General features: G+C 35.8%; 1 protein-coding gene across 1 annotated transcript in view; it reads left to right on the top strand.

Moving 5' to 3' along the window:
* Positions 1 to 25,892, top strand: part of Machr-b (muscarinic acetylcholine receptor) — a 62,794-nt gene that overhangs the window by 16,594 nt on the left and 20,308 nt on the right. The window contains exon 3 of the mRNA XM_076443292.1: positions 3,203 to 3,384. Coding sequence (XP_076299407.1) covers positions 3,287 to 3,384 — 98 coding nt within the window. The 5' untranslated portion in view covers positions 3,203 to 3,286. The remainder of the gene's footprint in view (positions 1 to 3,202; positions 3,385 to 25,892) is intronic.

Here is a 25,892-nt window from a genome sequence, read left to right as displayed (position 1 = left end):
TAAACGTTGGAGAGACGCCATGCTTATACACTGCCCGCAATTACCATAAAGCCACCTGATTTTTTAATGAAATGTTATAATTAAGTCATAGTAACGAGAAAATGATGCACGATAGCATTTTAGGGTTAATCAAAGAAACCATTTACATGGTTACATTCACAGATATATTATTTATTTACAGAAAAACGTAAAGTTATATAGTTTAACAAAAAACGAACTGCGAAATTTCTATAAAGCCACACGTTTTTTAAGTAGATAACATCAAGACTATCGAAAATTTCTTCTATATTTACAAATGAATAATTAGTATAATTGCCATTTCTTCGAATAACGTCGAAAATTCGATTCGGAGACAGAGTTGTACTGTTTACAATTTCCGTATACTTTTCTTGCAAGTATTCCCCGAAGATTCTCAATTGGGTTTATATCTGGCGAACAAGCTGGCCATGTCAAAATCCTAATTTTTGTTGTCTAACCACTCCTTTGTTTGCTTTGTGTATGAATTGAGGAGTTATCATGCTGAAAAATGAAATTGTCAGTCTCAATTTCTTCGGTGAATATGATTTATTTGATGTTTTCTACTTGAAAAACGTGTGGCTTTATGGAAATTTCGCAGTTCGTTTTTTGTTAAACCATATAACTTTACGTTTTTCTGTAAATAAATGAAGTAAATGGTTTCTTTGATTAACCCTAAAATGCTATTGTGCATCAGCTTCTCATTACTATGACATAATTATAAGATTTCACCAAAAAATCAGGTGGCTTTATGGTAATTTCGGGCAGTGTATTCATTAGGAGCTAATAACTCATAGTAGTCCTTATAGTACTTCCATATACTTCAAAAAACAAATACAGTTTAAAATTTTGGGTAATTATTTGCCATAGGGGCGACCTATTATTTCAACGACTCTGAAATATGTTGTCAAGGTCATCTGAACAACTTCAGTAAAAATATAATTGTGGTACGGGCGAGAGTAGTACGCGGGACATATACTGTCAAAATTTCGGAGCAATCGATCATGCAATTTTTGCATAAAATTTCAATGAAAATATCTTTGAGATTCTATATATTTTTTAAAAATATTTTTAAAATCGATTTTCTCCATAACAGATTTCCTTGCATCTCCCAAATTCGTGTCAGTCCAGTTGCGGTGCGTTTGCGAACGAAATCACAGGCTGGTTTTAGACCCCGAAGCCGATTCAATCGCGTTTCAGATAGCTCGTCCTCAGCTTTCAAACAAACTATTATGCTAACAACTCGCTGTGTTCGCTCGCTACGTTTTAATTAAATGTCGGTCTTGCGGATATTCGACCGGAAACTATTCAGCACGTTCATCCCAATATGTCGGCTGCGTACACAGAAGAATTCGGCAGCAATCTTCCGGTGAACAGCCGTGGACAAAATTTTCGGTTTTTCGTCCAACTACTGGAAAAATCCATAACTTCGCTAAAGTGAAGTAAACAGTAAACTAAATCATAGTTGATCTTGTACTGGTGGTAAAATTAATAAAAAAATTAGGTAGTAGATTAATAAATGTGAAGGCAAGCAAAAAAACCAATGATAACAAACGAGATAAGAAAAAACCTTAAATTTTTCTTATAAAAACCGAGATAAGAGTCCTTCTAAAAATGGCCGAATATGTATTGAAGAAACCCGCTATTATTTTGACATCAACCTAATGCTAAAAGCTCGAAGTTAATAAAATACGCGGACGATGCAGTGCTCGAGAATGGGGCTGTCAGTATCGCCAATATCCGAAAGCGAAAAACTGTGCCGAAAAGCTGCGCAGAAAGCATCGCAATTGAGTTTTCGGAGCGTAGAAAATCGCACTAAACGAACGAAACATGTGTAAACAAACCATCGAATCAGTTAGCGGTCACGTTTTTGATGTTCTCCGATAGATACGGACTGTAGCGCATCCTCTGAACAAGATTCGAAACCTCCGAACAATTCCTGCGTTCTCTCCATTCGTTTCGTTCACTCTTTTGTTCTATTTCGCGAAAACCAGGTAATCTTTAGGATCCCTTGCATTGTTTGCGTCTATTTTTTCGGTCTGGTGAACAGTTCTTTTTTCAGTTCAAAACAATCCGTAGTTCGAACTTTTATAAAAAAATTAATTGAAAGATTTTATAGACACTTTGAAAAAATGAAAATAGCAGTATTTCTAAATTCTTTCAATATTTTACTGTTTTACATTACGCCTATTCATTTTTGTCATAATTTTGTTTAGTAATATGTATTACCACTCGCACGAGAAGTTTCCATTTGACTCACGTGCGCCGCCGGGGTTATACGTAATCTATAACACTTTCCTATTCATCATTTTAATGGAAAACCAATTTCGTTAATATTCGTAATTGCTCGATGCGCAATCAATACGTTGATACACATATGCAGGGTCTGTTTGTTCTTGAAATATAATTTCTCGATTGTCTACTCTTAATTGGGCGCAATGATTAAAATACGGACAATATATTTAGTTTGTCATTAATGCGACTTTATATCGAGACTTTTGGGGACAGTACATTGGAATCTGCTTATATTCAGTCATTTGGACGGTTTACGCTTCAACAGCGACAGAAATGGTTCCCCTGAACAAAATGGTATAGTGCAATATTAAATTAAAAATACAGAAACATGATTAAATATTAGTCGAAGTTAGACAGACGCCTGAAGATACTTTTTGCTGCGACTACTTTCCTTAGATGTTTATTGTGAAATTCTAAAACTTGGTTAAACTTTACCTCCGGGAACATAAATAACAAATTTTTTGACATAATCGTGTAGATTTTATCGAGAAAATGTTGAAAATCCAAGTGTTAATGGCAGAAATCCACCGGTTCAAAAGTTATGTTTACAATGGAAATTGTTTGCATCAATTACAATCGGCTGAAGTCAAACAGAAATTGTTCCTTTAATAATGTTAACAAATTGGTACTGATACATTGAAACTCTTCAATTTATTCAACCGTTTTTTTGCGTTAAATTGAACCTACCCATTTTTACGATACATGCATAACATCCGCTGTCTACTTGTAAAGAACATTATAGGCAGAGAGGGGAGAATTAGGTGAACGTGTATCAACGACCTAGTTATGCGAAATGCTTGTTACACGACGGATTCATGTAAACGGCGTTTCGCTGAATATGTTTAGCTGCATAATGCCCGATTATAACGGTGAGTTGTTGCATTGTTTACAGAATGCTCGAGAGATGATCGAACATTAAGAGGAAGGTGTCAGTGGCACTGTAAAGTTGCTGTCACCGCAATCTTCACTCGGTGGCATGGAGCTGAACGGGACGGAAATTGGCCTGAACGGCACCGAAAGTAATCGCACATCATCGCCTGTTTACATCATTAGCCCTCATTACATGACGCAATGGTGAGTAGTTATTTATTTTAATATTCATTCACAGAAATTCAAAACATCCAATTTTTATCCAAGTCCATATTTTCCATCGCAGTTGACCTTCAACGACTTTGCATGACCTTGAGTTCTAGGTCAGCGTACGCGACATAAAACGCCCTATTAGATAGTACATGGAATAATATATCATTCTAATTTGAAAAACGGAGTTGACCTTCATATGTCCTCTACGCGTCCACCTGTAAAAAAAACTATTAACATGGAGGTTTCGTTCACACATTTTTTTCTATCACCAACCGCAGCCGAGTTATTCAGGTGTTAGGTGCCACCAGTCACCCTGTACAAACTGATAGATACCCAGCTGTAGGTTTTTTGAGTTACACACGATTGTTAATTTGTCGCAATTCTCAATTAGAGCAGACACCTGTCACCGTATTTATATGTTTACAAGTGTTCGACTCGGTTAGGGCAAAGTAACCACCCGCATATACGGGGCTACCCGCAGGCACACAAAACAACCCTGATTGAAGAGTATGGAAATTCCGCTTGTTGCATTCAAAGGGACGTATTATAAAGTACATAAGTCTAAATCACGTGAGATCGTTGTTGCTGAATTGTTGTTTAAGAATACAGTATACATATTCCCGCAAATAAAATTCGATTTTATTTTTATAATTAATTAAATAGGGCGTCTCTCCCATAAGTGCGACCCTCAGAATATATTTTAATTTTGACGAAGTAAAAAATTTTTTATGTATAATTTGATTGGTATACGCCTGCATTCTCCTTACGAATGAAATTTAAGTTTGACCTTCATCTTCGGAGTTTAAGGTCATTTGAAGGTCATGGGTTAGGTGACATTACACATAAAAAATAGTTTACTGTGTGAAAATTGAAGGAGATATTCTGGGGGTCACGGTTAAGCGAGACACCCTGTACAGGCTACACAGTAATTAATTCTGAAGAATATTATTCACTTTCTAATATTGAATTAGCATGCTCCAATAAAGAAGAGCTTTCTCGGCGGTTCAGCGTCTTTGTGGCTGACTTCAATTACACATTGACTGGCAAATAATCGAATTTATTTGTATCGCATTTTAAAAGGAACAAGTCCTTTTTCTACTCGAGAGGAATAATTGCGTTCTTTTTTTTTCGACGACAGGAGATGGATAATGGAATCAATCCATTAAGTGGAACACTTCAAAGTACTCGACATCAGTTCAAACCACTTTCTGGTAATGTATTTATGATTTCGCCTAAAAGTGATTTTCAATTCGTGCTTCGACTTCTGTGCTTCGATTTCGACTATTAACATTCACATCGAGTGTACTCATTTGAATCAACATTTTTTAATTCTTTTTATTCTATTTAATATTATCCTTATTTAATGTATGTTCACAATATTCATGAACATTTCTTTATTTATTTACATCGCTAACAAATATTACTTCACATTCGCATCACTATAACAAATTCTTGATTACTTGTTCAGAGTATGTGTATGATTAATGATTTCCGATAATGTTCTCTGGAGTATCGCATTCTATGTACCGGTGGAAATTATTCTTCCCGTTACTTCGACAGTTTTAAATTACTTTCTGCAACTTATACCAATTTCTACTCTATACTGAATACGAATGGAATAACGAAACTTGTAATACTAATTTATTCCTCGGCTTGCGGTTTACTTGGAGCCATTTCGAGGAGTGTCCTTTAAAATGTCAGGAAATTCTATCGTTATGGAAACAGTGGTATGAAACGTGTTACACCACAATTGTTACAACTGTACGAGGAAATGATTAATTTTGAAGGAAATTATTATTGCAAAGTATACTATTGATACAAATTTTATAAAACAGCAATAAATTCGTCCTTGCCATTTTTATAGGGCAATATAAGAGTAATATGAATGATACTTATAAGAAAATATAAATTTTATATTTCTAGGGTCTCAAAAATATCGGAAAATTTTGAATGGGGTGATTCCTCTTGTTTTTTAAAATAATTTTTCCCTTTGTTAAAATCTTCTCCTCGGCTTTGTTAACGAGTTTTTAGCGAAAAACGCAGACCAATCAGAGCGCGACTACTATGGCTCGTGCTAAGCCAAGCGTTCGCATTGGCCAAGCAGGAATTCGTCTGCTGTAGCTCCACCGCGCTCTGATTGGCCCGTGTTTTTCGTTAATAACTCCTGAACGGTGCCACGGAGAACGTTTTCGCAAAGGAAGAAGTGACTTCAAATGACCTCGGGAACCTTTCACGATTTTCCATTTTTGGGACACCCTGTACGTACAACAAAAATATGTATATCACGAGAGAATTTCAGTTACAATTGTTATACTTTCATTCCAATTTGGAAAACATATGAATGTGAGCTAAAGAAACAATTATTTTACACCATTTAATTTCGATATCACTGGGAAAGAAAGAAGAAATCAAGCGAGACTAATAAGTCCGTTGGTTTCGCGAGATACGCACACATTCGTGCGTTCAGTTTATCGATAGTCGCACGGAAAAATCGAGGATTTTTCGTCGGGTGGTCGCGTGCTCTTTCGATCAACACTCTAACGTGGCTCGCGTGTTCCACTACTTCCGCACGACATCTGCTTCTGCTTTTTATGAAATAATGAAGCCGGCACGAGCGTGTACTGACTCGCGTAGTCGTATTCGAACAACTAGCCCCATCAACCGAAACTCACCTACTCACCTATATACTACCTTGGTGGAACGGGACGGAACGGAACGGAACGGAACGGGATACGCGAATTAACATGGCCGGGTCAAGGGTGCAATTTCCCTCAGATTGGTTGTTCCTGATGCTTGCTCGCTACGTTTGCTGCCAACATCACTGTAGGTACTTTTTCTTGAAAAACCTCGCTGTTTCGAGTAGTAATAGTTGGGCATGATTTTCGGGAATCGTACCGAACCTGCTCGGCTACAATGGCTCGGAAAAGTATCGACGCTGTCGTTACTATCGTGACGACACTCTACATAAAGCTAGCATATTAACGCAACCCTAGGAATACTGGAGTGGGGGGTGGCTCCTCGAACCCACAGGTTGAAAAATGTTGAGTTATTTACTTCCGGTAAAAAATCTCGTTATTCTTATATTGCGAATAAAAAAATCCGTCTACAACTTTTACATATTTATATGTAATCAGTGTTGGGCAAATTTTATTTTAAATAATAATTAAACGTGTGATTTTAATCGCAAATAATAACTAAACTTTTTATTTAAATAAATTATTATTTCTTATTTGCAAATAAAAGATTATTTATTATTTGGATTGAGGTGGAAATCAAATAAATAGTTTTTGGTCTTCTCTTATTTCTTGTAATTTTCTCTTATTGACTTATTTGTCAATACAAATAATAATTGAAATTGTATTTGTAAATAACAATTAACTTTACTATTTTAAATAATTCATTTAGACTTGCTCAACTAATAAATAACTTGTCATTTAAATTTTTATTTAAATAGATTTATTTATTGCCCAACACTGTATGTAACTGAACTGTAATATATATTACGTGTTCTTTCTGATGTCGATATTTATTGATAAAATTCTGTATTATGAAAATTTAAATTTTTTCAAGAGCCCTTCATACTATAACACACTAATTATTCTTATTCGGTTATTATTACGTAATTATTGCTGCATCATAATGAAATATAATATTAATTCAATTCAGTAATTAAATTCATTAGCTAAATGAAAGTTGGTATTAGCACGGCAGACTGAAATAATTATTAATTAAGTAAATGAGAAAGTTAGCATCAGTAACAGTATGAATAAAAATTGAGAGTGGCACCGTGATAGCTACATTAATTTTTTATTTCAATGAAGGAAGGTTAAATTAATAAATACCTAAATGAGTATAATAAAACATGAGTTGTTGTTCCATTCAGCGAAATAATATCTTCAGAGCACTGGTTCCTTTATTCGAACGATTTCAAGTTGATTGGGATACTGGATGCTCCAGTGTATTTCCTTCAGCAGCTTACGAGACACAAGCGAACATCTATTTACTGCGTGTATAGCGGCGTTCATTAAGCGCGGCTAGAAGAACAATGCTGTCTCGAAGAGGAACAAGTCCCCCAGAAATTTTTGTCTCAGTTTTGGCCCCTGTGAAGGTTCATTTCCGTCAGCGTTCCTGCAGTTTGAACGCTGCCATGGTAATACTAAGAGGGAACACCTGATGTCACCTCATTTTAGCAAATTTATGAAATCTGCCGTGAGTTAGTCATATAATGAATAGTGTTTTCATATAATTAGTATGAATTTATACATTTAATTACTATGAATTTATACATTTAATTTATCCTTGTTTTTTCCTAAATTATTTATGATTGCTTCAACCACTTGAATGGATTACACTGTCCAACACCAAATTTGATTTCAATATACTGTTGGGTCCTTCTTATAGAGTTTTTTGCGCTGATTCCGAATCTGGTTTTAATTTTTTTCCTATACGTCCAGTTTTTGAGAAAATGGAGTTTTAAAAAAAGACATATTTTTCAACTTTAAACAAATATTGCGATGTTATTATAAAAGATATTGAATTGTTGTTTACAGCAAAAGATTCTGTAGACTTTCCCGAATACAGTGATATCCAATATTAATACATTATGATTGTTTAAACATGTTTAAACAATTATTAAAGACGGAGATGCACCACTTTTGCACCAATTTTTGCGGATATTTTCGAATTTATCTCAAAAAATAAGGGTCCAGCGAAAAATTGAACTATACCACGCGAAAGAGCAGACTTTTATCTTGAGAAACCCCCCTGTGAAGTTTGCATGGTCGACGTTTTTACCGAACCAGAAAGCAAAATATCTTCGCCCGACATGCGTTGACGCCAGTGGTGCTCTTCCACTAGCGCGGTCGTTCGTCGGGATACGGCGCGGCGCGCTGCGGTGAAACGGCGCGTGGCTATAAGCGCGCAATTATGTCAGCTTACTTAAATGTAATATTTTATTAAATGTTATATTATTGTTATTTATTATATATTAGTATATTTATTCTGTATAAATTATTTTATGTATTTTTTAATGTTAGTCTCTCGTTTATAGTATATTTAATACAAAAAATACCTTTTGTAACAAAATAATAATTTATTCACACACTACACTATTACACTATTTACAATGCTAATATATATGTGTACACTATTCAGATATAATACACTATATCGATTTAATATGGAGCAAACTATTTTAATTATGTATTTAAGTCAATAAAAATAGTCCCGTTTATATTGTGTTTGGACTTATTTTACTCGGAAGAATCTCGAGTGTTCATTGGCACTATAATTACAATACATAGATAAGACGACAATTACTGAAAATAAAATTTTTCAGTCACCGCATTGCAGACTTTCCTTACATTGTATGTATTCCGTTGTCCGTAGACCGTCATTTATTTCAAAATATCGTGTTGGTTCTTAAGAAAATTGATGCCAGAGTTCAGTTTCGGCTTTGTGTTTGTTGAAATCAGTCGTGTCAAGCATTTCAAATCTGCATTGCTACGTATAAAACTTCATAAAAAACATTTATAGTTATTTATAGTATTTTAGTTGTTGTGTATATAATATACGTATTTTAGTAGTGTATTATATCTGAATAGTGTACACATATATATTAGCATTGTAAATAGTGTAATAGTGTAGTGTGTGAATAAATTATTATTTTGTTACAAAAGGTATTTTTTGTATTAAATATACTATAAACGAGAGACTAACATTAAAAAATACATAAAATAATTTATACAGAATAAATATACTAATATATAATAAATAACAATAATATAACATTTAATAAAATATTACATTTAAGTAAGCTGACATAATTGCGCGCTTATAGCCACGCGCCGTTTCACCGCAGCGCGCCGCGCCGTATCCCGACGAACGACCGCGCTAGTGGAAGAGCACCACTGGCGTCAACGCATGTCGGGCGAAGATATTTTGCTTTCTGGTTCGGTAAAAACGTCGACCATGCAAACTTCACAGGGGGGTTTCTCAAGATAAAAGTCTGCTCTTTCGCGTGGTATAGTTCAATTTTTCGCTGGACCCTTATTTTTTGAGATAAATTCGAAAATATCCGCAAAAATTGGTGCAAAAGTGGTGCATCTCCGTCTTTAATAATTGTTTAAACATGTTTAAACAATCATAATGTATTAATATTGGATATCACTGTATTCGGGAAAGTCTACAGAATCTTTTGCTGTAAACAACAATTCAATATCTTTTATAATAACATCGCAATATTTGTTTAAAGTTGAAAAATATGTTTTTTTTTCAAAGCCATGATTTTCAAAAACTGGACGTATAGGGAAAAAATTAAAACCAGATTCAGAATCAGCGCAAAAAACTCTATAAGAAGGACCCAACAGTATATTGAAATCACAAAAAAAGTTGAAATTTGTTGGACAGTGTTATTAGTAGACTTATTATATTTATATGTAATTGTGTTATGTTATATATAATTGTGTTATTATTTTAGTTTATAATGTTCACCCCGGAAATCATGGAACCACTGAAAGAATTTTTTGATCTAGTTAATCAATAGTCCGACGATTTTTAAAGTAAAATATTTTTGATATCATTCAAATACATGTATTTCTTTTTTTATTTAATTTACTTATCGGTTTTGGCAATTTAATTTCCAATGAGTTTACTCGAAGAATTTAGTTTGTACATTAACTTAATTATTATTTCTTTAAAGATTATTATGTATATTAACTAGTAAATACTAAGCTAACTTCGTAACATTATAGTCATCAGCTGAGAATTTCGCGTGCTCCATATAACACCCGCCCATTTGCTATACAGGTACATATAGTAAGCCAAGTAATTCACCGAAGCTGATTACTTCGTAAGTATACACCATTTCCACTTCCTAGTGTGACAAGTTCTATTCCACACTCGATTATAATGATGATGAATATTAACGTCCCGGAATGTCGACTGTACATGCGCATGGCGTGAGTCAGCCCTCGAAATGTTTGTGCATTCTGTAAAATCAGATTTCGCACGTATCGATTGCAAAAACATTCGTTTCGTCAATTTTAAAAAAATCCGAGCGAATATTCTATCGAATGGAAAAATGTAATAACGGACGGAAGTTTATTAAATACTGTCAACATTTGTTGTGTACAGAGTCGGGCAAAAATTTTCAAATCAAAATTTCGAATAAAGTGGGTTTAAAATCCACTTGGAAAAACCCACTATATTCGAAATTTTTATTCAAATCAAAATTTTTGCCCAACTCTGATTGTGTACAGGGTGATTCAGCTATTGTAAGTGTGTCACCGAAATTACATGTAAAAAGAAGCAATAATAGTTGAAACGAAAGTTGGTTTTAAAAGTAGCATACAACGTAACAATTGGTTTTTTTCTGGAAAATTCCTCAAAAATTAAATTATTATTTTAAGGGAGAATAATTGTTTAATTTTATGAAATTCGAGGGTTAGAAAAGTATAGAGGTTAATTTTTTTTCGTTTAATGTTTCATAGATTTTGATTTATTATTACTCGAAGTTTTGAAGAACAAGAATACACATATTCTTTCGTGTAGCGAGAATGACGAACTGGGTCATAGCAACATCGATACAAAAACTGAGTGATTTAAAAATCAATCAGCATTCGACGATATACGTATAGGACTACACATTCTCTATATTGGAAATGGACAGTCGATAGGTCGTTTGAAGTATTTAATTTCGTTCTGTAAATTTGTTAATTAAATCGCCACCTTTGCCGTTCGCGTGCAGCTCGCAAAATCAAATCGCTTCGTCAAATCATTTTCTTGTTGATGTGGTAGAGCATCGATCTACACGAACCATTATGGCTCAATTGTACCAACACATTTTCGAAGCATTTATTCTGATCCAAAACATAAATATATGAGAAATTTTTAAAATAACATTTTTCGATGATATTCTTAATTATTCATAACAAGCTCAATTTTATTTTTCCTTCCGTTCAAAAATTTATGGACGCTGTCAAACCGTAAATGAAAGTGTACAATGGAGTTCAGTCGAAAACGGTTCTGCAGTTTCAAATAAAAATCCCAAAGTCAGCGTTTCGAAAAAATATGATGACGAGAAATACAAACTTTTAACTGTAGGAATTTTTCCATCTCAAAACAATAAAGCAAATATGCAACAATATGCAAATGTTCTTTGAGTAAGCAAATTCTGCAGACTCTCTCAAATACAATGATATTTGTAACATTATAAACATTTATTGTGAACAACGTTTTATAATTGATTCGACAGAATGAAGATTAACATTGATTTGAACGTTTCCTGTTGGAACAGATTATTCCAATTGTAATAAATTGGTAACATTCGATTTATCACGCCAGAGAGATGGACCTCGTTCTACTCGTCTGACTGAATACAGACCTCGTTCTACTTGTCCGACTAAAGTGTCATAATCCACTTGTGCGGCTGCGAACGAGTCGCATTTAGCTTCTGCAATAAAGCGAAGAGGCGTTCGAGTTCTCTGATCGAATATCGCTTTGTATCGCTTATTTTACTACAACAAAGTACTTTTCATATCTCTAATAGTAGAACTACAGCACGTTCTGAAACAGAAAAACTTGTTCTATTTACAATTACAAAGATGCGTCTAATAGAAATTATTAAATAAATGTCTACATTCACGCACCTATTGTGAGAGATCTAAATAAATTCAGCCTCGTAATTTTTATAAAACAATAAAAATTTCAATTTCATAAAGAACCCAATATAATTCACAATATCGAAGCAACTTTCCACAAACAAACAGAATAGTGGAACTCTTCGGATACAAATAACAGTCTTTATAAAATGTTTTTTCCATACAAAAAGTATCCGCGTCTCCCTAAGAACGATTTGCGTCCACGTTCCGAGCTTATTTATTTCTCCGGCGCCGATCGACTGCTATTAGAGCACCATCAGAAAAACTTATTCTATTTACAATTACAAAGATGCGTCTAATAGAAATTATTAAATAAATGTCTACATTCACGCACCTATTGTGAGAGATCTAAATAAATTCAGCCTCGTAATTTTTATAAAACAATAAAAATTTCAATTTCATAAAGAACCCAATATAATTCACAATATCGAAGCAACTTTCCACAAATAAACAGAATAGTGGAACTCGTCGGATATAAATAACAGTCTTTATAAAATGTTTTTTCCATACAAAAAGTATCCGCGTCTCCCTAAGAACGATTTGCGTCCACGTTCCGAGCTTATTTATTTCTCCGGCGCCGATCGACTGCTATTAGAGCACCATCAGAAAAAAAGAAGAAGAAAAAAAAAAACAGAAGAGACAAAAATGGAGGAGGCAAACATGTAACTATAACTAACCTATAATACAAGAGTGGTCCCCGATCGATGGAACGACGTGGCTACGCGATTACCGCGTCATAATGACGCACAATGGTTCGCTAAAATGTCAAAATTGTTCTTCCGAATGTTTCCGTGGAGCGTGTATTTTTGATGACAGCAAGGCACAAATCGCCCAGGCAAACGTAGCCCGAACAATGGAGGATTTTTCTGGTTAGACAGCAGCACGGCACGATGTGCGTTCGGGCGGTGTAGGTCGCTTTTCAATGTTTTAACAGAGCCGCAAATCGAATGGACAAAGCTCTTTGCTTTGCTTCATTAACAGGGCCCGGGGCCAATTTCGCCATTCTTCGAGGCCTTTGGGGACATGTGAGCTTAGAACGCGTTGTTAACGATGCTAGCACATGTGGGGAGCCGGTATTATTAAAAATTTGCCCACTGACAACAACCTATACTACAGTTAAAGTATAGTGGATGTGTTATATACTACCTCTGGAAAAAATTATTAACAAATCAAACATCTATTACAGTAAATCCTGTATAAACGCATGAAAGCTGTAGCAGATAAACGCAGAAAATATATCCCCTCTACTTTAGTAATCTGATCTCGGCTCGGGTATATCGGTGTGAACCACTACTAATGCGACGCGAAGAGTCGCAGTCGTCGGCACAGTTCAAAGGGCCGTGTGTCCTCACAATGTAACACCAATATTTAATCTTTTTTATTATTACTTATTTTTTTATGAAACTTTCATCAATATATTCGTGGCATTTTTCTGATTAAAAAAAGACCAAACATGATATAATTTCAACTGTATTCAGTGGTTTAATTGACGATGAAAGTTTCGGGGGCAAGGAAGGACAGCGTATGGAAAAGAAAGAGACGCGGAGAGTCGCAGGCCCGCGCGTGGTCTCTCTTTACACGCGCTGTCCTCCTCTACGTTCGGCTCGGATTTCGAAGCTCAAAAAATAGCTACCCGTCTCAGATAAACGCATACAGATCCCCCGAGGCTTATGCGTTTATGGTGGCATTATGTACTGTATAATTATACAGGCATATAATTGATGGCACACACAAATCAAAATAACTTTTTTTATAAAAGGACCGAACAATTGCATTTTTTTTTTAGATGACGTAATAAAAATTTGGAAAAATTGCATTCAGTCGGAATTACGAAAAAAATATTTTTATTTGAGCCCGTAACGAACATTTAGACATCCTGTTCTGTAGATTCGTAGAAGTTATATACACGCTGAAAATTCCATCAAAATTGGTTAATTGGTTTTTCAGTTATAACCGATTAAAAATGGTAAAAATTAGTTTTTCACCGATTTTCACCATTTTTCCAATGCTGGAAACTGTTTCGAATGAAATGAGCCTTTTTCTTCAACCGCGTAACGAAATTAAATATAAGAGAAAAGTAGAAAACAATTTTTGCAAAATCCTATAATTATGAGCACAATATTTAATGTGACGCGCTATTTAAATATACTATCTATATATGTATATAAATTATACTGTACACGCGTGAGTAAATAATTGTTAAATTGTTATAAAAAAAATCGATATTGAGTTTATTCATATCGCGAAAGTAGATTATAAATAACTCGCACTTCACTTAAAACGCGTCAATCGGAAATAGCCTCGATTTTATCGAGCCCCGGACGAATTCAATTTGGTTCAAAATTCTCCAGTTTACATCGCGTTGGATGTTTATCTAGTTTAAAATCGATTCACTTTGTACATAATAAAAAATTCGGAAAATACAGAGTATTTTTACGGCGTGCTGCTCCCATATTATATTTCGGCGTATTAAAATTGTGTTACTCCGCGTAAAGTTTAATTACGTACGGGATGCTGGAACCAGTTTCACGAGAGGTACGCACGCAGTCACAAGAAAATCATACTGTATTTTGTATGTCACAAGTGGTATGCAGATGGTATGCATAACATTGGAATTGCAAACACTTTTGCTGGCTCGTGACGGCTTGGATGCCGATTTCATAAAGCACACACACACGCACACGGAATTAAATAAGTTTTTCCTCGTCTGGGTAACGCGCGGCCTTGTGCTCTGTTTGAAAAATGTGAAATTGTCTTATTAATGGAAAACATAACATTACTGAAACTTTTCACCTTTTTATCGTGCTGCACAAATAAATAATGTATGCTAAGATAAAATTAGATTGATATATTAATTATAGTATCGTATAAAATTATGAAATACACGAAAAGCAAAACGTGGATCACCTTGGAAAGGTCAAGTTTATGTTTTAGGCGAAACACCCTGTACTTATACTTAAAATGTGAATTAAATGTTTGCCTAAAGTAAATCAATTATAGCAACATGGAAAAATAAATATTTCGTGGCCAAATTCAATTTTGGAGTAAAAGATATTACCACATGTGCCGACTGGAGTAAATGGAGGTGAAAGAAATAGGTACACACACATATTACAAAGAGCCGTGCGCAAAGCGTTCAAGTATACTAATTATTGAGAAATAATTAACCTGGATGAGAATCTGGGTTAAATGTGCTGGTTTGAATGCGTATGCCATGATGTATAACTTCGTCGATGACATTTGTTTAATCAAATTTGATCGATAAGTCGGCAAATTAAGTTCTTGTAAATCGCGCAAGACTGTGCGAACGTCGACGCCTATGCGATTTGGGAAATTATATCCGCGTTGTAAATGACTGGCTCTTTTGTTCCATCGAGGTTCCATAACACGTGGAAGAAAAGACGCGGTGATAGCAAATGATACGAGACATAAAATGGTAATGCTCAAATAGCCATGTTCGATTGCGTCGCTTGTATATGATAAGAACGAAAGGACTCTCGCCATTCTATCAGCTGACCTGAATTCCACGGAGAAAAGGTTTTAGTATGAAAAGGGTACGATAATGAGTCTATTATCCTGTTTCAGTTGAATTCGGCTAAATGAATCACCGCGATTCTCCTGAGTTTGGGATTTCTAATCGGGGTAACCGTAAAACACAGTTTATTCTACAGCGACAGTCATAATCAAATTGGTTACGATCGCGAAAGAGATAGTAACGGTTGATTTTTACAATTTTTTTATCGGGTCCTATATTGAAAATTTGAAAAATGTATTGTGTAAATTCGAATAAGTCATGTACAGTAGGACCTTGATTAACCGGCTTGATCGAGAGACAAACAGCCTGGATGAATTAAGGCTCGATGGATAATCGAGACCCGAGGAAATAATTAAAATGTACATTATATTCCAAATTAAATTTTTTATTTTCGAAAATTTATTTCCCTTCATAATATCATCATATTTAGACGCGTGTTTATTTATAATCGCGATCCGGTTAATCGAGATCCTACTGTAATGACAATTTTATTTTTAAGACTTTATTAAGACTTTGACGAGGTTTACATTCTGAAATGTTAACGGTTGAAAATCGACGTATCGACGGTTTGAACCCCAGTTAGCTCAGTTACACGTGTACGTATATGTAAGTGCACGTGTACGCGATCAAAGCACAAAGAGCGATTCTCCTTACACAGGACTCCCCTGCAGCACTAATCAATTTTTCGGATGCCTTTGAACCATTTCTCACTGTTTCCTTCAATAATACTGTATATGTACGCTGTTCTTGGTAATTTTTTGTCTACCGTAAAGAATTGTCAGTGTTTGTCACTTTTAATTCCTTTAAATTCTTAACATGTAATGTACGGTTAAAGGCAGTATTAAATAAACAATATAAATAATTGTACGTATAAAGTATTTAGTGAATCCATCTAAATAAATTACGAAATCATTCAATTTATAAACGACGCATTAAAATGAACAAAACAATATATCAATTGATAAAAAGGTTGTTAAGTAAATGTGAAATAGGTAAAATTCGCATAATTTCGACATCAAAAATTAAAAATGTAGAGGTTATAATATGAAAATATTAAACTTGTCCTGCCCACTTCATTTTGTCCCCGACTGTACAAATAATATACCATTTGGTATTTAAAATATGACTTGTCACCAATAAAAGAATGTTGCACGACAAATGGTCGTCGAAACCATAGAGGATACTGGATACCATTCTGCAAAATTTCGAATTCTGTCCTTTATTCGCGAATTTCTGACATGTTTATCCGAAATTGCATTTAGGGACACAACGCGGACACAGTCTAGAAAAGTAAGTGGAACACTGGAGAGAATGCATCGTGCACGCTCCGCGACGATACGGAGCATATTGATTTTCGAATTTTCATTGCACCGTGGACGGTATCGAGACAAAAGTATTCTCCGCGCGCTGAGGTGAAGTCGCTCCTTTCAAATCATCTCAGGAATTGCATTTTACTCGATGCGGTCCGGAGGATGCACCGGAATCTACGAAATATTTCATTTAACTACGGCGGATGGATAGTTTGATATCTGTGTACAGACATGGAATTTGATTCCCGGAACAGAAGACTCCGTGTGGCTCCTTTATTCGATGTTTACGTATGCGGCGCAACACGGTAGGGACATTTGATAGTTTTATAGTGCTGCTCGTGCAAAGATGAATGTTTCCATTCGAACAGAAAGTATTCTACAATGTGTTCCGCGATTATGTGTTCACATTTTATTTGGTGAAATGTAAACAATTTTTAAAAATATTTCAGTCTGTACAAAATATTTTAAATAATTTCGCTTGCCGTTATTTTTCTCTAAACTCTGTCCAACTTTCATTAAAGGAGAGCCTGGCGAAGCCGTCAACAACTTTTTTGCTAGTGTTCAGGAACTGGTTCAACTGATATTATCGGTTTAAAATGCAGAAAATATACGAGGCGTAAACTTTACTTTACCGGACTCAAAATTAGTAGCTTCCTCCTACGAATTATGATGTATTTGGTATGTAATCCAGTAGATTCGTACCTGGCGCGGATGCAGATCGAAGTTTCGATCCTCTAGGATCAATAGTTGAGGAGCTATGGTCGCTTAAAGTTGAGCATTTTTGACAGGTAAGGGCGCGGCCATATTGGTTTGCAGTGACGGCCTCGAGTCGCTTACCTTGCCGCACCCCACCCCCCCCCCCCCTCGACCTAATCCTAACCAACTCGGTAAGCGGCGTGCGATCGTCACTACAAACCAATATAGCGGCGCCCTTACCTGTCAAGAAACTGGAAATATACTCAACTTTAAGCGACCATATCTCCTCAACTATTGATCCTAGAAGTTTGAAACTTCGATCTGCATCCGCGCCGGGTCTGAAGCTACTGGATTACATACCAAATACATCATAATTCGTAGGAGAAAGGCACAAATTTTGAGTCCGTTAAAGTAAAGAGCAGCCCATACGAGAATTATTATTGTGTAGCTAAACATTAAAATTGAAGATGAATGAAGTTTCAAACTGTGTCATCTTCTAGGTCCTATCCACCAACTCCTGGGAGTGTTGGGGGAGGTAGGGAATCAAAAGATGCAATTGTACGAATTAAAAGCTGACCTAAAACCAAATAAGATCATTAATTAAAATGATGTCCTGTCCAAACGGTTGCAATTCAATAAAATTAAAAAATATAGAAATATTAACCATTAATTAAAATTACTTTCTTGTTCCGTTGTCAGTTGCACACGAGCATTTCCATCGCAATATTAATAGCTGGAAAAGACTCCGCAAGGCGCTCGTAAAAAACAAGAGTTCATGCTGTCATGCACAATGGTCTCGTCGAAAAAATCTCGTTACGCTGTGTAAGCATCATACTTTATTATTTATTAATTCGCCTCCCCGATAAGGTGTGTACGTAAAAGAGAAACGTCAGACGGATCTCGTTTTTCACGAACTCAATTATTCCACACCTCGCACTATATTTTCTTAATCAAGCCTCGGTAAAGTTTCTCGTAAATTCACTTCGCGACTCGCCGCACTGCTCATGATTAATTGCTCAACCGATACGTGCAGTGGGAATCTAAAATGCGCACGGTGCATTGCAATTTTTCCGGTTTCCCTTTTTTTTATGGCCGCCACTTGCTGGTTTTAAGTATGTACTCACGTTGGGAGTAATCGCAGTATCAAACAGAAGAACAAAAATGTAGAAAAGATCGTATTAAAATCAGAATAAAAATATATCAGCACGTTGATTTTAAAGTTATAATAGAAAATACAACTACTTCCAATTATGTTATATATGATATTCTAATTGTAATATGAAAAACAAATATTTTCAACTACATTTTACTTCAATTATAATATACATATATAAAGTGCAAGTATTTTTGAGTATAATGCACATTATAATTCAACTCCAATATTTAGACTCCGGATTTTATGCATTTATAACAAAAATGAGTAGATGCAATTTAAAGCAGTGAACATTAATATATTATTTTCACTACATTAAAATTATTAATGAAAAATATCAATTGATATGTAGCTCCTGTGCCTTGCAATCGATGCGCTTTGTTATTTTGCATAAAAATCCGGAGTCTAATAATATTAACATGTTCGCTTCCATAATCTGACAGTTCACTTAAAAACAGTAAAATTAATTTAATGCACTCTTCGTTCTTTAAAGTCATAGTATAATGCATAATTTTCAGAGAATCTGTGACTTTCTTCTGCTAAACTGTTTTAATAATTCGAAATGGGTACGTTGCATTTAACAAAACTTTCGAACAAGGAAGGTAAGCAACGAAACAAATGCTGGTAGCGAACGTGTTAAATATAATTATTTTCAACTGAATCGTACAATTCAAGAATATGATAAAATATAACTGTTTCAAATTATGGCGTACATTGTCTTATAAATTGTTTCTTTTTGGTTATTGGTATTATCCTGGATTAAATTCTAGATATTATTATTGATTATGGGTTTCGTAATTATCAAAACGTTGAAAACAGTGGCGCGACACTTTTGGAATGTATAAAGATCAATTCGGAACCTGAGGATTTTCAGATAAATTTTTATTTGCGTGTCCTGCAATTAGTTCAAACAACTTTTATCTTGCATACAGATCCGCAGTTGAACGATAATGAAGCCAGTTGTGCGAGTTATACGCGGCGTCGTTGCACATTATCCGATAACCGGAAGCGTGCGCAGCCGCGTCCATCTCGTAGGCTCGATTCCCGAAAACTTTGCTCATTTGCAGCGAGTAACGGCCGAAACCGCAACAGCTTACGAGGTTATATTTTTCCCGATTATTTCCCCTTGACTTTGCCCTTGTTTTATGTTGGTCTTACACACCACTGGCGCGGCGCGGCGCGGATGAAATTCAGCAACGCGGAACTTTCGAGATCCGCGAGGAGAAATTGGCAAGAATTTCGCCCGAGATTAGACTGTGCCCGTGGTCAGAAGGATTGGCAGTAACCGAGGGTCACCAGTTGCTGCGAATTCGGCAACTTCAATAACAGAGCCACGCTTCTTTGTCGGTTCTGTGGGTTTAATGGAAAACTTTCGCCAACCAGAACTGTCTTATATCTCGTCCCGCTAAAAGCGTCCGTCATCTTTAATAGCGCAATTTAAAGTTATGAATTATTTCAACTAATTTATTATTCTATTTTACGAGCACAGAGTGGCGCCAAAAGTTCTGTTTTGCATAAATTATAAATATCATACTTTACTTTTACACAGGTTTTTTTTAAATGGTTAAGCTATACATAGTACAAAATGTTAGTCAACTCAAATTGCTTAGAGCAAAAAGTCCATATTATTTGACGGATATTTAAAAGAGATATGTTATTTAAACAAGATAGATGAACCATTTATGTGTTCCTATCCAACAAACGAATTGTCCATTCTCAGGAAGAGCGACAAAATGATCACATTAATTTATCGAATTATTCTCCTAAACTTCCTACGTCATTTACTCCCTCGGGCCCAGTAGCAAATCACGTATCCAATCTGTATTTATGAAAACAGGAAGTCTCGTTTGTTAGAGACGTGAATAAATCAGAACCAAGAAATCATAAAATTTGCTAGACTGTTTTCGTTGTATTTGCATTGTCTTATCAACACAAAATATTCGACCATATAAATTGGACTTGAACCTGATAATCAGGTCAGCTGATACGATTTTGAACAATTCCATCTGAAATAATTATTCTAAATAATTGTAAATTAACATTTCAGGTAATGCTATTATTTCAAAAGTAATCACAGACGTGGAATTGGATTTTCAGAACGTACATCTTAAAAATTTTCCTTACAAGCCAAAGTAAAAATGTTGTGAAAAGCTACTTTTTCAAAATTTTCATTATACGTCATCTAGTAAAGTAATCTGGTTTGATAGAAAAGCTGAAGTTGTTTGGTCCATTAACGAGAAAGTCATTCTGATTTGAAGTGCGTGCCATTAATTATTGTCTGTAAGTATCCACAAAAAATTGGTTGCTGCAGAATTGAACGCGAGGCCCAAAAGAATTGGCACGGTACGCAATCAATTCTCGACTCACGCTATACTTGCTTCGATGTTCCATCGCGATCCCCCCGAGGGGAATCTCATTCTTATTTTCTTCTTACGCCAGTGGATGAAGCGTCTCGAAAGGTTTCGCGCCATGCATGAAATACGTAACCCACAGCTTTGGGCTGATATCAGCGCCGTGGCGCCGTTTCCTCAAATTCTGTGATGTATCCTCGAGAAAAATGGACCATTGTCGCGAGAACAGCCTTCTTAGGAAGTTCGAACCCATAGGCGTAGAAAGTTCGGAAAGTACAAAGTTCTGGCTATGTCCCCTGGCAAAGATAGTACACTATACGATCTTTTATTATATGCGTAACAATTTATGAATATTAGACTGCGGATCTCTATGCAAAATGAAAATGTTCTGCATCGATTGTGGGGAGCAGGAATAAAATAACAATTTATTTCATCCCACAATGACTTTGTTACATTGAAAACGATATTACAATATTCTTAAATTTTTCTAATCCTTTACTGTTCTATATTTCACCCAAACAATTTCTTCATAAATCCATAAAGATCCGCAGTCTAATTATTATACAACGGAGCACCTCTTTTTTTTTTACCTTTCGAATCAACAAGAAAATAACATAAAAATCGTGACCTTCAGTTTCTTCGAACTTGCGATCAATAGCAACTTAAAAAAGAATTATTTGTACATTACCTAGTAAACTAATTCTAACATCTAAAAAAATAACTCAATATTTTTGGTTCAATTTTTAGTTATTCTTTTCTAAATTCTACGAATACTTTTTGTACCCACTGTGAATGTCTTTTGGGAGAAAGGACGGCGCGGCGGTTTCCCGGCTATGGAGTCATCATTTTTTGACCTTTTCAATGGAATTGTAATGCTCCCGGACAAATTGTGTTAGAGGGACCTGAACAGATAGTCTGTTGGGGTCATATCTGGAGAGTATGCCGCATGCGGCGTCCTTTGTGCAAAATGTGACCGACTGTTGTCGTGCTGTACTCCCTGGTCGATGAAAGGTCGTGTTCCCTCCAATTCGTAATAACGAAAGATTTTTAATTTTCTGTACACGCAATGAAAATGTAAACTTGTTTGTTCGAACCTAAAATCTTTGGTTCGAAACACACCGGTAAACAATGTTGTATTTTCGAACGAGTGACCAAACAATCTCGGGAATTCTTTCAAGGAAGTATTGTACAAGATTTTTGGAATGCCCTGTTCGAACTTTTTTCTTGTTGTAGCGTGTTGAATTAATTCCTGAAGTTATGCCCACATGTGTTTAAACAACCTGCATACCTTTTCAGTATTATTTATACGTGAAGTTTATTTATCATACTTTCTCATATCTTGGACTTGGTTCTCTTGAATTATTATTCCGGAGTTCAGAAATCTTAAAAATGTATCGGTGGCGCTATAATTATGGACCGCAGTGTAGGTCTACAATTTTCATTTCGATGAAATACATGAAATACATCTTCGAAATTGATAATCCGATGGAAAGTAAAAATTAGTAATAATTGCTAGCGGTTGCGGGTGAGAGTCTGCGGAACAGATTTTCCGCTGAATCGTCATCGTTTAGCAACGATTGCGCGATTCGAGTAATCAGTGGTAGGTGATCCAGCCGGAGCAACATTGTCGGGAAATTTCTCCTCGACTTTCCCGGAGGATCCTCCGCATCTCCAGTCGGTGGATGGTTTCAGTGTCACGCCGTGGGCGATCGTATGCCAGCAGAGTTATTAAACGTGTTCGTTCACTTCCCCCGAGCGATTGAGCTTTCCCTCCGCAAAGTCTGCTACATCACCACCTACATCACCGTAATGTTGATATTTATGGAACACGCCTGCCCTCCGTTCAAGTGTAAACCCAAATTGATCTCCGCCCGTGTCGAGCTACCGACAATCCTTAAATCGTGCTCTCGAAAACCTGCAACGCGAATGCGCCACCATTTTCTACATCCAAATCTTAATTCTTAATTATAGCATTAATCACCATCACCGGATCCAGATTTTTTATTCTATGATTGTTGATGTAATAAAAATATAATTTCCTAAGAAATGATTGCATAGATATCTTTAGTGGAGCATATATTACAATAGGAGCTGCACAAAAAGTCGAAATAAAATCAATCTTGTCATTTTTATGAGGGAACATGTACCAGTTACTTTGAAGGCTCGGTAGGTTCAGTGTTAAGCTCCATAGATCAATAGATCGTTCTTCCAGAAATGTCCTCGATGATAATCGAGTTGAGAAAGGACATTTTTACCATTTTTATTTTAGTATCAATTAATACACAGATAGGGTGGGCAAATGACAGTAAATTGACATCAATCATTTCGAACAGGTGCAAGGCCGAGTATAAATTATTTTCAGCATGAGTTTCTGCATAGTCTTCTATCCCTCGTTTTGTCCATTACTCAGCTCTTACAAGCTTCCACGACTTATAATGCCAGGGTATTAAAGTCCTTATCAGCAGCCTATTACTCTGGTAATAGCGTCCCTTATTTATCTAGTCGACACTAAAGCGTGCGACTCCTTCTGCTCTTCTAAATAGCTACAGAATGAATAACAATCAAATTGTCTGTTTTGTCTATGAAATGAGCTTGAACTATCAAGTTAATTTAAACATTCGACTGTGCAAAAGTACCGTAAGTGAATAATTGACACCTAGAAAAATTTTTATTGCTTTCTATGTGAACAAATTTTTTAAATATTCTTAAATTAAGTGTGTTCTAAATGATATTTCATATTTATGTTTATTTTCTTGCATTTCGACATATCAATTCTCCTTTTGTCCGAGTCTTTTATGTCCACCAGTAAAATTATCTGGTTCGATAAATCTTCGTTTAATACCTTCCAGTCTTCCGTGCTTTTTATGTACGAGTGAACTTAGATACGAATCTGAGCTTAATACTGAGCTTATTACAGCGACATCGTAAACATAGTATCACAATAATAATAGTAATAATTGTAACCGAAGTTCTCGAATCTAAATAACGTTACAGACATTTACGTGTCATTTATTGTTACAACTTTCAAACTTTTCGCACGAAATCTTTATCCCCTGACTCGGTCGTCGAGCGTGTTTACCGCTCGACTGGCTCCAAGGGGGATCCCCCCCAGTGGTAGGGATTAGGGATAGACAGTTACGGAAGAGACCTTTACGACAGTTACGGAGATATTGCTAAATTTGACATTTTCATCAGATTTTATTCGGCCACAACCTTTGACCTTGTTTTTTCAAGGTTGAATATGGGACTGTCCCTCGGCTCAGTGCGCAATGTGTCAATCAGTGATTTCTGGGATCCGTGGACACGCAATTAACCAACGTTTCGCGCATCTCTATCTCTTTGTGCTCCGCCCTCGCTTCTGTCTATCGCTATTTGTCTTCCTCGATCTCTGCGTTTCGTGACGTGACAAAGGCCGATAATTAAGTGATGCACAGAAACGTTTCTGACAGGGAACATTACGCTGTCATCGCTCAGATGAAACAAGCCAGCCGTGTATGCCTACGCATTGTCTCTGTTTCGCGGGAGTATGTGTATTAATTTCCATTAATTACACGGCACACTGTATTTCCCCGATCAAATGCGAAATATCGGTTCCATTTGGCGATCCCGAGGCCCTGCGTCCAATATTCTAGAAAAATTGAATGGACTATCAAGAGTATCTTGAAAAATCTCAACCCCTTCTTCTCTCGATAAGGTCGATAGTTATGAGTAGAAAGCGGATCTTTATGCAAAATAAACATTTTTTAAGTGAATTGCAACAATCTGGAATGAAATGGAAATTTATCTTCTTTCTTAATATATGTATGAGACAGGTTGAAAATAACATAATAGTGTTATTAAATTCTTGTAATATTTTTACTATTTGAAATTACGCTTACTCATTTTTGTCTTATATGCATAAAATGAGCTGTGAAATTGCGAAAATACTCTCCGTGGCTTTGTTCAGAAGTTATAAACGAAAAACACGGACCAATTAGAGCGCGGTTACGGCAGACGGATTCTGGCTCGGCCAATGCCAACGCTAGGCTCAGCGCGAGCCGTAGTAGCCTCGTTCTCATTGGTCCATGTTTTTCGTTAGTAACACCTTGTATATAAATTCACTTTCATGTTAAAACTCCTGGAAAAAACTTCAGAAATATCGTAGAAACAGTTTGTTTATTACATCATTTATATTTTTATTAAGACAAGTCTTATTCTGCATAAACATCCGCAGTCTGATTGTTATAAATATTGGCTTCGACTTTTTAATAGAGTGCATCGTAATTGAGAAAATAGAAACCGAGTGTTTCGACGTCTTTAATGTTCGAGGAGTTAGGGAAGACTTGCTGTTCTGTGTTATATGTTACCGTGGTTATGTAAACCGTTATTGTCATCTTACTGCTCCGCAAGAGAGTAACATTTTCCGTCGAGGGGACCACGGATTTCTAATTTGCAGACAGCAAATAAAGTCTAAATGGGCAATACGGCCAAACACGAGCACCAACGAAAAAAAGACAAATACCAGGCCCGAGGGAGCTTCATGTTTTCATTCTAATCTGGCCGACATTGTCCCCTGCCTCATTCTATGTCATTACTTCCTCTCGTCGCTGCCTCTCAGTGGGGATTTACTATCCTGATAATCTTCGAGCCTGCTCGAGTAATATATGTACTAACGAATTTTCTGAATGTACACGATCATTCGAGATAGCAAATCGATCGAGTCGCAATTCAAAAGCATCACTACCTCTTCGAACTATTTCTAGCACGAAAAATCTGCAATTCTACGTATTTTTTATTCAAGTAAATTCTTGAATT

The sequence above is a fragment of the Lasioglossum baleicum genome, chromosome 18, assembly GCF_051020765.1.
Source record: "Lasioglossum baleicum chromosome 18, iyLasBale1, whole genome shotgun sequence".
Lineage (NCBI taxonomy): Eukaryota > Metazoa > Arthropoda > Insecta > Hymenoptera > Halictidae > Lasioglossum > Lasioglossum baleicum.
Note: the sequence above shows the minus strand (reverse complement) of the source record. Positions and strands in the feature narration are given on the sequence as shown.